At 66.6% G+C, this 13,223-nt stretch overlaps 2 protein-coding genes across 2 annotated transcripts in view; one reads left to right on the forward strand and one right to left on the reverse strand.

The window, feature by feature from the left end:
• Positions 1–10,976, reverse strand: part of RBM19 (RNA binding motif protein 19) — a 37,456-nt gene extending 26,480 nt beyond the window's left edge. The window contains exons 1-17 of the mRNA XM_056107997.1: positions 10,876–10,976; positions 8,589–8,771; positions 7,540–7,665; positions 7,378–7,416; positions 6,970–7,186; positions 6,294–6,598; positions 6,033–6,113; positions 5,382–5,460; positions 5,018–5,089; positions 4,288–4,491; positions 3,797–3,927; positions 2,904–3,025; positions 2,683–2,779; positions 2,178–2,288; positions 1,906–2,106; positions 1,527–1,656; positions 784–971 (exon numbers count right to left, since the gene is read on the reverse strand). Coding sequence (XP_055963972.1) covers positions 784–971; positions 1,527–1,656; positions 1,906–2,106; positions 2,178–2,288; positions 2,683–2,779; positions 2,904–3,025; positions 3,797–3,927; positions 4,288–4,491; positions 5,018–5,089; positions 5,382–5,460; positions 6,033–6,113; positions 6,294–6,598; positions 6,970–7,186; positions 7,378–7,416; positions 7,540–7,665; positions 8,589–8,771; positions 10,876–10,911 — 2,322 coding nt within the window. The 5' untranslated portion in view covers positions 10,912–10,976. The remainder of the gene's footprint in view (positions 1–783; positions 972–1,526; positions 1,657–1,905; positions 2,107–2,177; positions 2,289–2,682; positions 2,780–2,903; positions 3,026–3,796; positions 3,928–4,287; positions 4,492–5,017; positions 5,090–5,381; positions 5,461–6,032; positions 6,114–6,293; positions 6,599–6,969; positions 7,187–7,377; positions 7,417–7,539; positions 7,666–8,588; positions 8,772–10,875) is intronic.
• The window catches only part of LOC130017310 (smad nuclear-interacting protein 1-like), a 75,103-nt gene continuing 72,789 nt past the window's right edge, over positions 10,910–13,223 (forward strand). The window contains exon 1 of the mRNA XM_056107998.1: positions 10,910–11,038. Coding sequence (XP_055963973.1) covers positions 10,910–11,038 — 129 coding nt within the window. The remainder of the gene's footprint in view (positions 11,039–13,223) is intronic.

Genomic DNA, 13,223 nt, shown 5'->3' on the forward strand with positions numbered 1-13,223 from the left:
GAGGAAATGGGCTCCTGCCCTGAGTCCTGGGCTGTGTCCGCTCCGCCAGTCCCCGTGGGCCCAGGAGGGAGAGACCATTACGGCCCCTCTCCAGAGCCAGAGGCCGAGCTGGCACAGGCTCAAACCACTGGAGCGACAGTCCAGCAGGGAGGGCGTTGGCCTTGCACGTGGCCGACCGGGGTTCGATTCCCAGCATTCCATAGGGTCCCCTGAGCACTGCCAGGAGTGATTCCTGAGTGCAGAGCCAGGAGGAACCCCTGAGCATTGCTGGGTGTGACCCCAAACCAAACTAACCTATAAGAAGTGCCGTGTGGGCAGCAGGCGTCTGCCAAGCATAGTGACCAGCGTGCTCAGCACCTCGGACAGCGCCACCACGTACCTCCCGAGAGCTGACCACTGAGCCCCCAGCACACAGCCCCCCACCCCAACCCCCAACCCATTCCTTTGCACAGACCCCGATTCTGCCCACCAGGGCCCTTCTCTGCCCACTTTGCTCTGGAAAAACCGCTTCACCCCCACCTTGCTCGGGGCCACCCAGCACCCCGGCACCAGCAGGGCCCCCCACACTGAAAGCCGGGGCGCTGCCCCTCCCTCCCCGACCTCACTCAGGGCCCTGAATGCCCTCTGGCTGGTGAATGCCACGGAGCCCGCGTCTCACCCTGGTCTCCGGGGACCCAGACCCCCTGCGACCAGGCCCCCCACCCTGGCTCTGGGGACGCCAAGTCTTGGTGGGGGGCTGCCGGGGAACTTGGCGGAGGGTTGCTCCACTGGGACCCCACGCACCGTCTTTAGCGTCTCCTCCGTGGTGTTGAAGTTGAGGTTCTTAATGAAGAGGGTGCACCCGGGCTGGCTCTCCTCCTCTTCCTCCTCTTCCTCCTCCTCCTCCTCCTCCTGCACCTCCGTCTTGGTGGGCACGTCATCTGCTCCTCCCGACGCTGGGGTCTCACTTTCTGGGATCTCATGGGCTTGTGCTGCTTCCCCCCAAAAGAACAAATCCATGAAGTGAGGTGCAAAATGTCCCTACCCCTACTGCATGGGCGCTGAGACTCAAGGGGGCAGGGGACACTCTGTCCTGCTTGGGCCTGCCTGAAAGAGAAGGGGATGTGCTGGGCCACGCCCTCCAGCCCAGCACCTGGACATGTGCCACTGACAACCACCGCCCTGGCACTAGGATCACTGCGGGATGTGTGACTCTGTGTGTGTGTGTGTGGGGGGGGTGGTCCTTGGCTGAAACCACGACTGGAATCAGAAATCACATTTCAGGCAACACCATTGGGTGCCTAGAGCAGGTACCGTCTTCACGTGGTCACCGTGCTCCCCACCTTTGCAAATGCCGCCACCCAGCCCCCCTGTCGCCCCGCTATCTTCGGCTCCGATGGCAGCCCTGGGACGGGCAGCCAGCAGCAGCCAGAAGCCGGTTCCCAAGTCCGACCTTCCAGTTCGGGAGCTGTTCTTGGCAGGCGTCTGGGCAGAAGGGGCTTCCCAGCAGCCAACACAGCCCCCTGCCCGCGCCCGGGGGCACCAACCTGTGTCTGCCCGAGCCCCGTCCTTCCCAGAAGGCTCCGCTGCTGGGTCTCGGGGCTCCTTCTTCGGAGGGGCCGAGTCGGAGAAGACACCCATCGGGGCCCACTCCAGGTACAGGGGGACGTGGTGGAACTGGGGGAGAGCAGGGAGGGGAGATGGTGAACTGAGAGCCCGCCAGGCTGTAGATGGGGCGGTGGTAGGCGGGACGGGGGACATGGTGAGACTGAGGCCTGGGGGTGCGGTGCCTTAGACAGGGAGGACATGGAGGAAGTGGGGGGGGCATCGGGCGCTGGCCGGGCTGAGGCGGAATGGGGCTGAGTGGGCACCTGGGAGCCCAGGCCAGGCGCTAGGGCGGGGGATGCCAGGCGCTGGGGTCCCTACCTTGGCGTAGGCCAGCTGCCGGAAGGCCTTGCGGGCCTCCAGGGCCTCCAGGAACTCCACGATGGCCGTGACGCCACCCTCGGGCAGCAGCACCCGGCCCAGGCTGCCGAAGCGCCCGAAGGTGTCACGCAGCTCCGAGGGCAGCGTGCCGGCTGGCAGGTTCTTCACCAGGATCACCGTCCGGCTGCGCTCGGCCGCGGCCTGTGGCGGTGAGGGCACGGGTTGGGGGACTGTCCCCATGGCCCGAGCCACCCGGCCCCCGGAGCACTCACCTGGCTGAAGGCGTCCAGGCAGACCCCGTGGTCCAGCAGGAAGCGGCGCACTTCCTGCACGAGCTGCGTCTCGCCCAGGGCCACGCGGACGGCCACGCTGCCCTTGCCCTCCTAGGGGGGGAGGGGGAGGGACTGAGCCCGGAGGACCCTCACAGCCACACCTGCACCCGCCCGCGGGAGCTTCGGCCCAGGAGACTCGGGGCTTATGTCCCCCCCTCCCCCCAACTCCTCTGAGCTCTGCATCCTTGGCCCTGGTGACCTTGTCCTGCAGAAGCGCCTGACCTCCGACCCCACCGCCCACGCATGCATGTGCACACACACGTGTCTCCCCAGGACAGTCAGACAACGTGGGCAGAGGGGACAGCTGGCAGTGAGCGCTGTGACTGAGCGCAGGGCTGGTGGGTGGGAGGGGTCAGCTCTGAGCACCACCAGAGCCAGCCCGCCCGGGACAGGGGCTGGACGCCCCCAACCCCTATACCAGTGGCAGGAGGGGGGTGGCGCTCACGTGGTCGAACACTTGGCTCTTGGTGGCGCTGTACTTCTGCGCGATGGCGTCGGCCACGGCGTTGGGGCCCATGAACAGCGTGTTCCAGTTGTGGGAGCTGCGGGCAGAGGCCGCGGGGTGTCAGGGACAGCCGCCACCTCCCCCACCCGCGAGACAGCCAGGGCGTGACACGGCTTGGCCGGGCACGCTGCCTCCCGCCTGGGTCAAGGGTCGGGGCAGACCTGGAACTGGCCGCCTTCTCCTTCTGCTCCTTCTTCTTCTTGTACGAGGACGTGCCGGTGCCGTCGGCCTCCTCGCCTGGCTCCTTCTTGATGGTGGACGGCAGCACGTGCAGCATCCTGCCCTGCGGGTGCGGGCCAGGGGCCGGGGGTCAGGCCGATGGGCACTGGGGGTGCTGTGATGGGGATGGGGTGTGGGGGGAACTGTGGGAACTCCCCGCCTTCCTACTGGGGGGGACCAGGAGGGAATGGGTGGGGGCGGGGTGGGGGCCGGGACCCCGGGGCCAGCATCAGCCACGAAGCTCCCCTCCTGCCCCCACCGGAGAGGCCCAGGGCCCCTGCTGGCTAGCAGCAGGCCAGCGGGGGTGCCCCCCGCCGCAGGGTGTGAAGTGTGAGTAAAGCGTGAATGTGTATGTATGCGTGTGTGTAAAGTGGGCGTGTGTAGCACGCGCATACGAACATGTGTGTAAAGCATGTGTATGTATTAGCATGTGTATGACGCATGCGTGTGTAGTGTGTGCAAAGCATGTGTAGTATGTGCGTGCAGCTTGTGTGTAAAGCATGTATAGTTTGTATGTGTATGAGCATGTGTATAAAGCATGCGTGTGTGTGCGCGTGCGTGTAAAGCATATGTAGCCTGTGTGTGTGTGAGCTTGTGTACAAAGCGTGCACGTGTGTATGTGTGTGCGTAGCTGGGTGCTGGGTGTGCACACCCGACACCTTTTATTTTTGCTTTTTGGGTCACACCCAGCGATGCTCAGGGGTTCCTCCTGGCGGTGCTTGGGGAACCATATGGGATGCTGGAATCGAACCCAGGTCGGCTGCATGTTAGGCAAACGCCCTACCCGCTGTGCTATCACTCCAGCCCCACACCCTGACACTCTCGCCCCGGGCACCTGGAACACGCGGCCGTCCACCTCGGCGTAGGCCTTCACCGCGTGCTCGGGGAACATGAAGGTGACGAAGGCGAAGCCCTTGGGCTTCTTGGTCAGGCTGTCGATGGGGTAGTGGAGTTCGGACAGGGGCCCTGGGGGGACGGGGGACGGCAGATGAAGGGGTGCCCTGAGGCGCTGGGTCCCCCCACCCCCGATCAGGGACAGCGGCAGAGGGGTCCCCCGCCACCCTGCCAGGCCCGGACATGGAGGCGTCCTCGGGCTCCAGCTCATCTCTCCCATCCCCCGCCCCACGCGCTGGTCGCCCACGGGCCCCCCACGCCAGGACACAGGGCGGCGAGGGCCAACAGGTGAGCTGGACCCGCTGGGTCTGGCGCAGAGCGGAAGGCATGTGGGGAGGGGAAGCCCAGCACGGGGAGGGCGGAGAGGGCAGGGGAGGGGGGCAGGGCATGGGGGGGTGCGTGGGGAGGGCGGGGAGGGTGGGCGCAGCGCACCGTAGGCGGAGAAGAGGCCCTGCAGGTCCTCCTCGGAGCTGGTGTAGGGCAGGTTGCGCACGAAGAGCCGGCCCGAGTCGGCCAGGTCCTCCTCCTCCTCGTGCTCCCCCAGCGTCCGGCCCGCCCAGGCCTTGGTGCCACCACGTGGGGGTCCCTTGGGGGCGGGGGCGCTCTGCTCCCGGAACACCTCGATGTAGCGCCCACCTGGGGAGGAGGCAGCCGTGAGGGGTGGGTGCAGCCGCAAGGCGGAGCCTGTCCAGGGCTGCCCCGGCCCAGCGGCCAGCTCCTGACTCTTTGGGTTGTGCTCCGGCTTGGGGGGGGTCACACCTGGAGGTGCTCAGGGACCAATCCCGGGGTGGGACCATATGGGGTGCCGGGCTCAGCCTCAGGCCGGCCACGGGCAGGCAGTCACCCTGGCCGCCGTGCTACGGCTCAGGCGTCCTGAGTTCTGGAGCGTTCCTGGCCCCGCCTGCCGCCCTGCCCGGGGAGGTGGAGGCACGGCCCACTGCAAAGCAGCCCCCGCAGAGCCCCGGAACCCACACCAGGCCACTAGCCGGGCCACAGGGGCCTCCTGAGTGGGCCAAGGGCCGGGCACGCTCCATGCTGGGGCCCCTCTAGGCAGCCCCCGTGGGTCTGTCCGAAACCACCCCCTGGGCGGCTCTCCTGGAGGACCCCTGCGCCCCTTGCCCCCTGCAACGGGGTCCAGAGGGGGGAGTGGGCGCCCCCGTACCCATGTATGCCCGGTGGCACTTCAGCGCTTTCCTCACGTCCTCCTCGCTGTGCAGGTCCACGAAGACGTACCCTGAGGGGCCGGGCAGGGGAAGAGCGGATGGGAGAGGACGGGGAGGACGGGGACGTGAGCAAAGGCGGGGCTGTGAATTCCAGCCCCCCTCCCCCCCGCTGGAAAATACCTCCTGGATCCACCCCAGCTCTCCGTCCTCCCTCCCCCGACTCCTGTGCTCTCTCCCCGACTCCCCGTCCCCCCGATTGTCTCCCTCCAAGCCCCCGACTCCCTGTGCTCTCCTCCTCTCCATCCTCCCTGACTCTTCGTCCTTCTTCCCTGAGCCCCCCACTCCCCGTCCTCCCCACCTCACCTGTCTTGTTCCCGTGTGCGTTCCTCACGATGCGGATGGCCGCGGGCTTCAGGGGGGCCAGGAACTCCACCACGTTTTTCTGCCCAGGAAAAGCGCCCCCCAGCCCCACAGTGAGGCGAAGACCGGGGCTGGGGCTGCACCCCGGAGGCCCCACGAGGCTCCTCCCTCCCCAGCACCCCACGTCCCCGCTCCAACAGAAACAGCGACGCCCTCCATGCCGTTTCCTGGGGGGCCATGCAGGTGTGTGTGTGTGTGTGGGGGGCACTCGATGATACTCAGCCAGACGTTGGAGGGCTCAGCGGCAGCGGTGCTGGGCAGGTGCCCGCGCCCTGAAGGGGGTCTCGGACCCATGGGCCGGCTCGTGAGCCCGGGAGACAGGAGTGCCGGGCAGAGAGGGACAGGCTGCCCCCCCCCCCCCCCCAGGAGGGACCCTGAGCGCTGCCAGAAAGTCACACTCCAACAGTCCTTGGCTGATGGCACCTCTGGCCAGTGGGGACAGGAACGCCCTGGCCGCAGCCCCCCCAGACCCCAGGAACTGAGCCCTCCTCCCAGCACCCGCCCCCCAGCCACTGGCTGTAACAGGACCCACTCGGCTGTCCTACGGGCAAGGGCCAAGGCCTGAAGCCCCCCTGGAGGCCTGGGAGCACCCACCTCTGTGACGCTGAAGGGGGCTCCTCGCAGCTTCACCGTGTAGGGCGTGCTGGGCTCCCTGGGGGGCGCCGGCTGCTCGGCCTGGGGAAAAGTTGGCACCGAGGGCGGGGTGAAGCAGGTGGGGCCCCCGGGGAGGGTCAGAGGGTAGGGACGGGGGGTGTCCCAGGTTCCTGGTCCTCCCCACCTTCAACTGTCCTGCAGGAAGGGGTGTTGGGGGCTCCCACACCACCCCGAGCTCCGTCACCCCCGACCCTCACGCACCTGGGCATGGGCCTCCTGGGTCCTCCGACTTCCGGGCGGGGCCCCTGTGCTCGTCGGGCCCTGCTGGGTGGGGGTCGGGCAGGCGCCCCCCTCCTCCTCTTCTTCCTCCTCCTCCTCCTCCTGGTTGGGGCTCCCCGCGCCCTCACTGTCGGAGTGTACCGCCTCGTCCTCGCTCTCGTCTCCCGAGGAGGAGGAGGAAGAGGAGGAGGGCGACGGGGCGCGCACGGCCTTGGCCCTCAGATACTCCATGTCCGACAGCTCCTTCCGCGCTGCCGCCTTCAGCTCCCGCTCCGGGCCGGCCTCATCTGGAGGAGCAGGCGGGGGTGAGCCCGGCATTGGGACACTGACACCAGCCGCACCCCCTGTCCTCTTCCCTCCAGGCCCAGCCCCGGCCCCTCACCCACTGCCACACACCCCGACCCCAGCTGTGCCGGGACACAGGAGCTGTGCCGGGACACAGGAGCTGTGATGCCTGTCCAGCCTGGCTCTCTCCTGCACCTCCTCAGAGAGGCCTTCCCTGATTGCCCGCGGGGGGGGCCCTGCCACGGGTGGGGAAGCACACAGGACCCCCCCAGCCGCAGCCCCTTGAAACAGGAAAGACCGAGCAAAATCCAGTGGATTCTGTCTGCACCTCTGCCCGTGGATGGCGGCCTCCCCCGCCCCGCGTGCCCCTCACCTCCTGAGGAAGCCCTGGCTGCCGCCGCCTCCTCCTCCTCCTCCTCCTCGCTCTCCTGCCCTGAGTCCGAGTCGAAGTTGAGGTAGTCGCTGGATGGCCGGCCCTGGCCCTTCAGGGGCCCCGTGTCCGCGTCTGGGGCGTCGTTGGCCCACGTGGCCGCCTGTGCTCGCTTCTGGTGGGCTGACACGAACTCGCGGAACTCGCTGTCACCCCGGAGCTGTGGCGCGGGAAGGGTCTTGGGGTCAGGAGGGCCGAGGGGGGGTGCTGGGGGTGGCCGGGCTGGAGGGGTCAGACCCTGAGCCCGGCCTCGCCCCCCAGCTTGGTCCGGACCCCAGCCTGAGCTTGGCCCCGCCCCCAGCCTGAGCCTGGCCCCGCCCCCAGAGGCCCCCACCCAAGGCTGGGCCTCACCTGCTCCAGCTCTCCTACCACCTTCTTCTTCTTGTCACCCTGAAAGGGAAAGACGGGATGCGGTGGGTAAGGGACTGGGGGGCCAGGGAAGGGCGCCCAGGGGAACGGCCCCTCCAGGACCCTGCGGCCGCCCCCTGCCCTGCCCTGCCCTGGGGGCTGCACCTTCCTCGCCACGGGGGCCTCCGGGGCCGTGTCTCCCGAGGGGGGCTCAGCCGGGGTGGGCTTCTGGGCATGCTTGCTCCAGGCTCGTGGCTTGCTGGGGTCCCCGAAGGCCTTGCAGAGCTCCACCTGCGCGGGCGAGAGGGAGGCTGAGCGGAGACACTGGAGCCGCCCGTGCCGGCTCCTAGAAGCTTCTCGGGGCCTCTGGTCTGCCGGCCTGCATTTCTGAGCGGCTCTGGGAGGTGGCTTCGGCCCAGGCCAGGGGGGCAGTCCGGATTCTGGGGAGCCGTGAGTCTGGGCTTCAGTCACCCAAGGGGGCTGGGGGTCGGGCGAGAGGAAGAGCAGCCCGGGAAGGGCTGCCTCGGGGGCTGGTGAGTCCCCCTGAACGCAGGCGGGGCTGTCCTCCTGCCCCTTTGTGCTTCTCAAGCAGTTCTGTACTGTTGCACAGCCACAAGCAACAGCTGGGAGAGCACTGTGGGATAAGCACCCTCCCTCCTGCTGCCCAGCAGGGGAACCAGGTTTGCTAAGAGACTGCACATAGCTCTCACCCCTCAGAGACAGCTGGGGAGGGGGTTGGGAGTGGGGTCTGGGGGAGGCTGTGACTCTCACTCTCCAGAGACAGCTGGGTCAGGGACTCTAGGGAGAGCCACGGGCTGGACCTGGCCCCCTCTTTCTTCTCATCACTGGTGTCACGTGTGCTTTATCAGAGCCATGAAAGGCAAGTAAAGGACACGGGGTAGCCTCCTCCTTCAGGAAGCCTTCCTGGCTGCGCCTGAACAAAGAAGCTGTCTCCTCTATTCTCATTACCCCCTGGTACTTATGGCCCCAGGCCTGGTGACACTGACCTAGAGGGGCCTGTCTGCCTGCCCGCTGGCCATGGGGCCAAGGGCAAGGCCTCTCTAGCTCCATCCCCGGGTTGTACGCGGTGCTCATGGGCACTGGCCCTTCGGGTGGGCAAGCCGGTGAGGCAGGTGCTCCTCAACGGGAGGTGGGGGTCGGCACAGCCGGGCTGCGGGTGGGCACAGGGGGCCCAGGCGCCCGGCCGGACTCACCGAGACCCGGGCCGTGCCGATGAACGTCCGGTGGAAATGGCGCAGGGCGGCCGCCGCCTCCTCCTCGGACTTGAAGCCGATGAAGCCGAACTTGCGGAACTTCCCGTCTCTGGTGAACTTGAGGCTGCAGTCGGTGAGCGTGCCGAAGGCGGCGAACAGCTGCCGGAAGCGCTCCTCCTTCATCTGGGGGGGCGCAGACGGAGGAGCTGGGGGGCGTCAGGGGCACCCCCGGGGTAGCACGGGGGTCTGGCTCCTGCCCCCACCTGACAGGGAGGCCCAGAAGATTCCAGACAGGCGTGCCAGGAGATGGAGAGTGTGTGAACAGCGAACAGAGAAAGGGGCCGAGGGGGTGCCCTGGGGTGGGCAGAACAGCGCAGACCCCCGGCTCCCAGGTCCTAGTACCCAGCGCCTGTGAACGTGTGACCATGCTCCGTGCCCCTGGGTCCAGTGTGGGCAAAGGTGGGAAGATGGGGGAGGTGGGGGCACCGGCAGGCACTGGAGGGTTCAGGTGCGGCCACGAGCCAGGGGATGTGGGCGGCATGGGGGAGCTGGAAAAGGCCAGAAACAGGGCTTCCGGGAGACTCCTCGAGAGGGACACGGTGTGCCAGCAAGGTGATGGGGGCTTCTGCCCCCCCAGATCGAGGCCTTTAAACAGCCTCAGCTGGCTGGACGCTCCCACCTGGCCAAGGAGCCCCAAGCACCCTCACCTGGCTCCCCCACCCCCCTCACTCCAGTCAGGGGCCCCTCCCATTCGGGGCTGAACAGGACTGAAAACTCAAAACAGAGATGGCGGCTGCATGGGAGGAAGAGACTTTCCTCCTCCTGAGGTTCCTGACCCATCTCAGCAGCCTCGCGCACGGCCCGGGACTGGGGTTATCGGGGCCGCACAAGGAGGGGGTGGCCCTGGAGGGGTCCTTGGAGCCGAGGGTGGGAGCTCGGCTGAGCTTGGCTCAGCCCCATGTTCCCACAATGAGGGAGTTGAGGGGTGGGATGGGGTTCCCCGGGGCTGCCCGCCCCGTTCCCGGCTGCCTTCCCCCTTTGCTGCAGAAATCCTCCGAGCCTGGCCAGCTCCTCCCCACCCTTAGTGCTGTTGGTCCACCCCACCCCCCCCGAGCTGATCGGGATTCTCAGGCCAGCCGCCTCCTGAGCTTATGGGACAGCAACCCCCACCTCATCCTTGTGACCCCAGCAGCGGGAGCAGAGCCCAGGCTTCCCCCCTCTCTCTGCAGGCACCCCAAGGGCTCCTCTGCCAGGGAGGACTGAGACAGGCCTGTGCTCACATGTGGAGGTCAGCTGGGTGCCGCCTGCCCCATCTGGCCCGCAGCTAATGGGCACCAGCACCTGTCAGCTGCCGGTGAGCCTGGCGACACTTTACCTAATGGCTCCTTGCACAGTGCTCAGCCTAGTCTCATAGTCATACCTCTTTTTTTGTGGGGGCGGGGGCATACACAGGGGTGCTCAAGGCTTAGGCATGCCCCTGCACTCAGGAATCACTCCTGGTGGCGCCAGGGGGCCGTGCTATCTCAGTCCCATGCGACCTCCCACTCCAGTCAGATCTTCTTCTCAGCAAATAGGACAAGCAGCGGCGAGAGGCTGGGGCCAGCGAGGAGCTGAGACCGAGGCTGGGCTTACTCCTGGCTCTGCACTCTTGGACCATTCCTGCCGGGGCCCGGGGACCAAACGGGGGATGCCCAGGCGTCCCGATTTCCGGTCTGGGGCGAGCCGGGCAGCAGCTGAGACTGAGGGTGGGACCCTCTACGGCAGGCCGCAGGCCAGGCGAACGCCTGTCTGTCCCCTGTAAAGTCTCTGCTGCCCAGCGCTTGGCTTTGTTTTGGACCCCCCCCCCCCCCAAGCGATGGTCAGGGCTCACGCCTGACGTGGCACGCGGGTCCATAGGCGGTGCCGGGTACTGAACCCGGGCCGGCCGTGTGCAAAGCAGGTGTCTGCTCAGTCTCCGCCCCCGTGCCCCAAACTGGTCTATTAACGATACCCAGTGCAAACTGAACTGGGGGCCCCATTCTGCGCCCCGAGGTCTTCTAAAGAGCTCGGTCGGACCCAGACGCGGCGAGGCAGAGGGGCCCCGGGGGCGCAGCGGATGCAGCAGCACCGCGCGGGAACTGGGCTGTCCCCGCGGCGCGGAGGGCCGTGGAGCCCTGAGCACTGGCCGCTCCTCCCCGCCAACCCCAGACGGAGGGAGGAGCCGAGGACCGAGGACCCTCACGGCCCTCACTGCTCCCGCCCCCCCCCGGCGACCCCCCGCTCGCGCCAGCCCAGGCCCGACACTCACCCCGTCCGGGAGGTTCTTCACGATCAGTCGCGACATGGCGCCCGGTGCCCAGGCTCAGACTCCGGCGCCCACGGGCACCGCCACCACCGCCACCACCGCCGCCGCCGACGTTCACGCTGCCGCCCTGGGCGCAGCCATCTTGGGAGAGCCGGAAGCGAGTCACGTGCGCAGCGCAAGACCCGCCTTCCCGGGAAGTGGGCGTGGCCTCCCGAGGACGTCTCCCCTCCCCGAGGGGCGGGCCCGAGCGCCTCCACACTGCGCAGGCGCAGGCCGCTGGCCGGCGAGGGCGGTGCGGCAGCGCGGTCGGCAGGGGGCGCTGGTTCTCGAAGAGTCTCTGGTGAGGCTCTTTGACGATTGGATTCCTGAGCATTTTTGGTTTTTGTTTTTTTTTTTCTTTGTTTGGGCTTACCTCCGGCGATGCTCCTGCCTCTGCACTCAGGAATTACTCCTGGCGGTGCTCAGGGGACCATTTGGGATGCTGGGGATCGAACCCGGACCAGTCGTGTGCAAACGCCTTCCTGTTGTACCATCACTCTGGCCCGGTTTCAGAATTCCTGAGGACAGAGCCAGGAGAAACCCCTGAGCATCAGCGGGTGTGACCCAAACAGCCAAAAAATAAAAAATAAAAACAAGGAATTACTCCTGGGCGTTGCTCGGGGGACCCTATGGGATGCTGGGGATCGAACCCTGGTCGGCTGTGTGCAAGGCAAATGCCCTCCCTCCCTCGGGCCCCTTATTATCAGGGAGTCTTGTGAGCTGTGGTTCTTGCTTCCCTTTTAGAGATGGGGACAGTGGCCTGGAGCACCGGCTGTGGCTGCGCTCACGTGTGGGGATCACCGTCTCCGGGCTGCAGGGAGGGATCATCGGGGACCAGCCCCGTCAAGGCCTCTGCTAGGAAACTTCAGGGAGGGGCTGAGGGCGGGAATGTCCACAGCCCCCGAAGTCTCGCGGGAAGAGCCCACTCTTGTCCTCTGCCCCACTGCAGGCCTCCCGGCACCCTGGGGCCGCTGCCCTGCTCACCGCCCCCCTCCACCCTCTGTCCTCCCCGTCCCCCTTCTCTGGCTGGCACTCTGCCCCGTCCTTTATCCGAGATCCTCAGGCGTGAGAATGGGAACTTTTCCACGCATCACTGAGTCCCATGATGGAGGCCATGTCACTGTGGCCAGAAAGTGGGGGAATCCCTGTGTCTGCTCCCCAAAGTTTAATCCTTCTCTAACCCTCCTGGTCGATTAGACTAAGATCAGACAGGAGAGCCTCAACCCTAAACTTTTTTGTTTGCTTTTGGGTCACACCCAGCGATGCTCAGGAATTACTCCTGGCAGTGCTCGGGGGACCACATGGGATGCTGAGGAAGATCGAACCTGGGTCATCCCCGTGCAAGGTAAACGCCCTCCCCGCTGAGCTATCGCTCCAGCCCCTTTGGGCCTAAACTTTTGCCCAGAAATTCTTCCCCCTCCTACTCCTGACACCCCCTGGCCCAAACAATGCTCCCTCTGCTGGTGGGACAAAGCATCGCAAACACGGTGACTAGCGGCACACATACCCCAGCAGGTAGAGCCGCCCTGTCCAGGCAGTCTCCCAGGACTGCATTCCCTTTCCTGGCCTGGTCCAGCTCCTGCGTTCCGGGATCCTGCCACATGATGTCCAGCTGGAGGCCAGACACCTGCCACGCTGACTCCACCCTCCTGCAGGACCTTCCCCATGACGCCCCGAGCTCCCACGCTCACAGCCCCTCAAGAGCACATGCCCAGATGCCCACAAATCCCCTCACGCCACCTCCAGATCCGGAGGCCAGCGGATGGATCCTTAGGGCCTCTTTCCCTCCCTGGGACGCCCTGCCTCCTCCATGCCGGGACTCCCCCCAGGCCAAGGCTGCTGCCCCCTGCAGCCTCCCCTTCCTGAAGCTCATCTTTTGCGTCAGGACCACCTCCCCATGCGGAAAGGGAGTCTCGGCCCCTTTCCACACACCACTACGGCAGATTCTGGGCCAATTGGCTTTGCATCCGTCCACCTATGGGGAAACGGAGGCTTGGGTAGACTTGCCCTGCCCAGAGCAGAGTGGACAGAGGCCTGGACAGGGCTGGAGTCGGACCCACTTGTTCCTCTCTGCCTGTGACCAAACCGGAGGGCTGCACGGTGTGGCCCTGGGAACCCTCCCCCCTTAAATTCAGTCCCTGTGTTGCTCTAGCCAATCAAACGCCTTGGAAGAGCATCTCAGTATCCCTCAGGCAGAGGCCTTGCGGGGTCCCGCTGGCCAGGGGGGCTGGAGGAGGGAAGCAGGGTCTCCGGGTTCATCCAAAGCCTCTCAGACCTCCACCCACTCTCCGGGGGCAGGTAGTGGTGAAGCC

Source organism: Sorex fumeus, unplaced genomic scaffold, assembly GCF_029834395.1.
Source record: "Sorex fumeus unplaced genomic scaffold, SorFum_2.1 ptg000189l, whole genome shotgun sequence".
Classification (NCBI taxonomy): Eukaryota; Metazoa; Chordata; class Mammalia; order Eulipotyphla; family Soricidae; genus Sorex; species Sorex fumeus.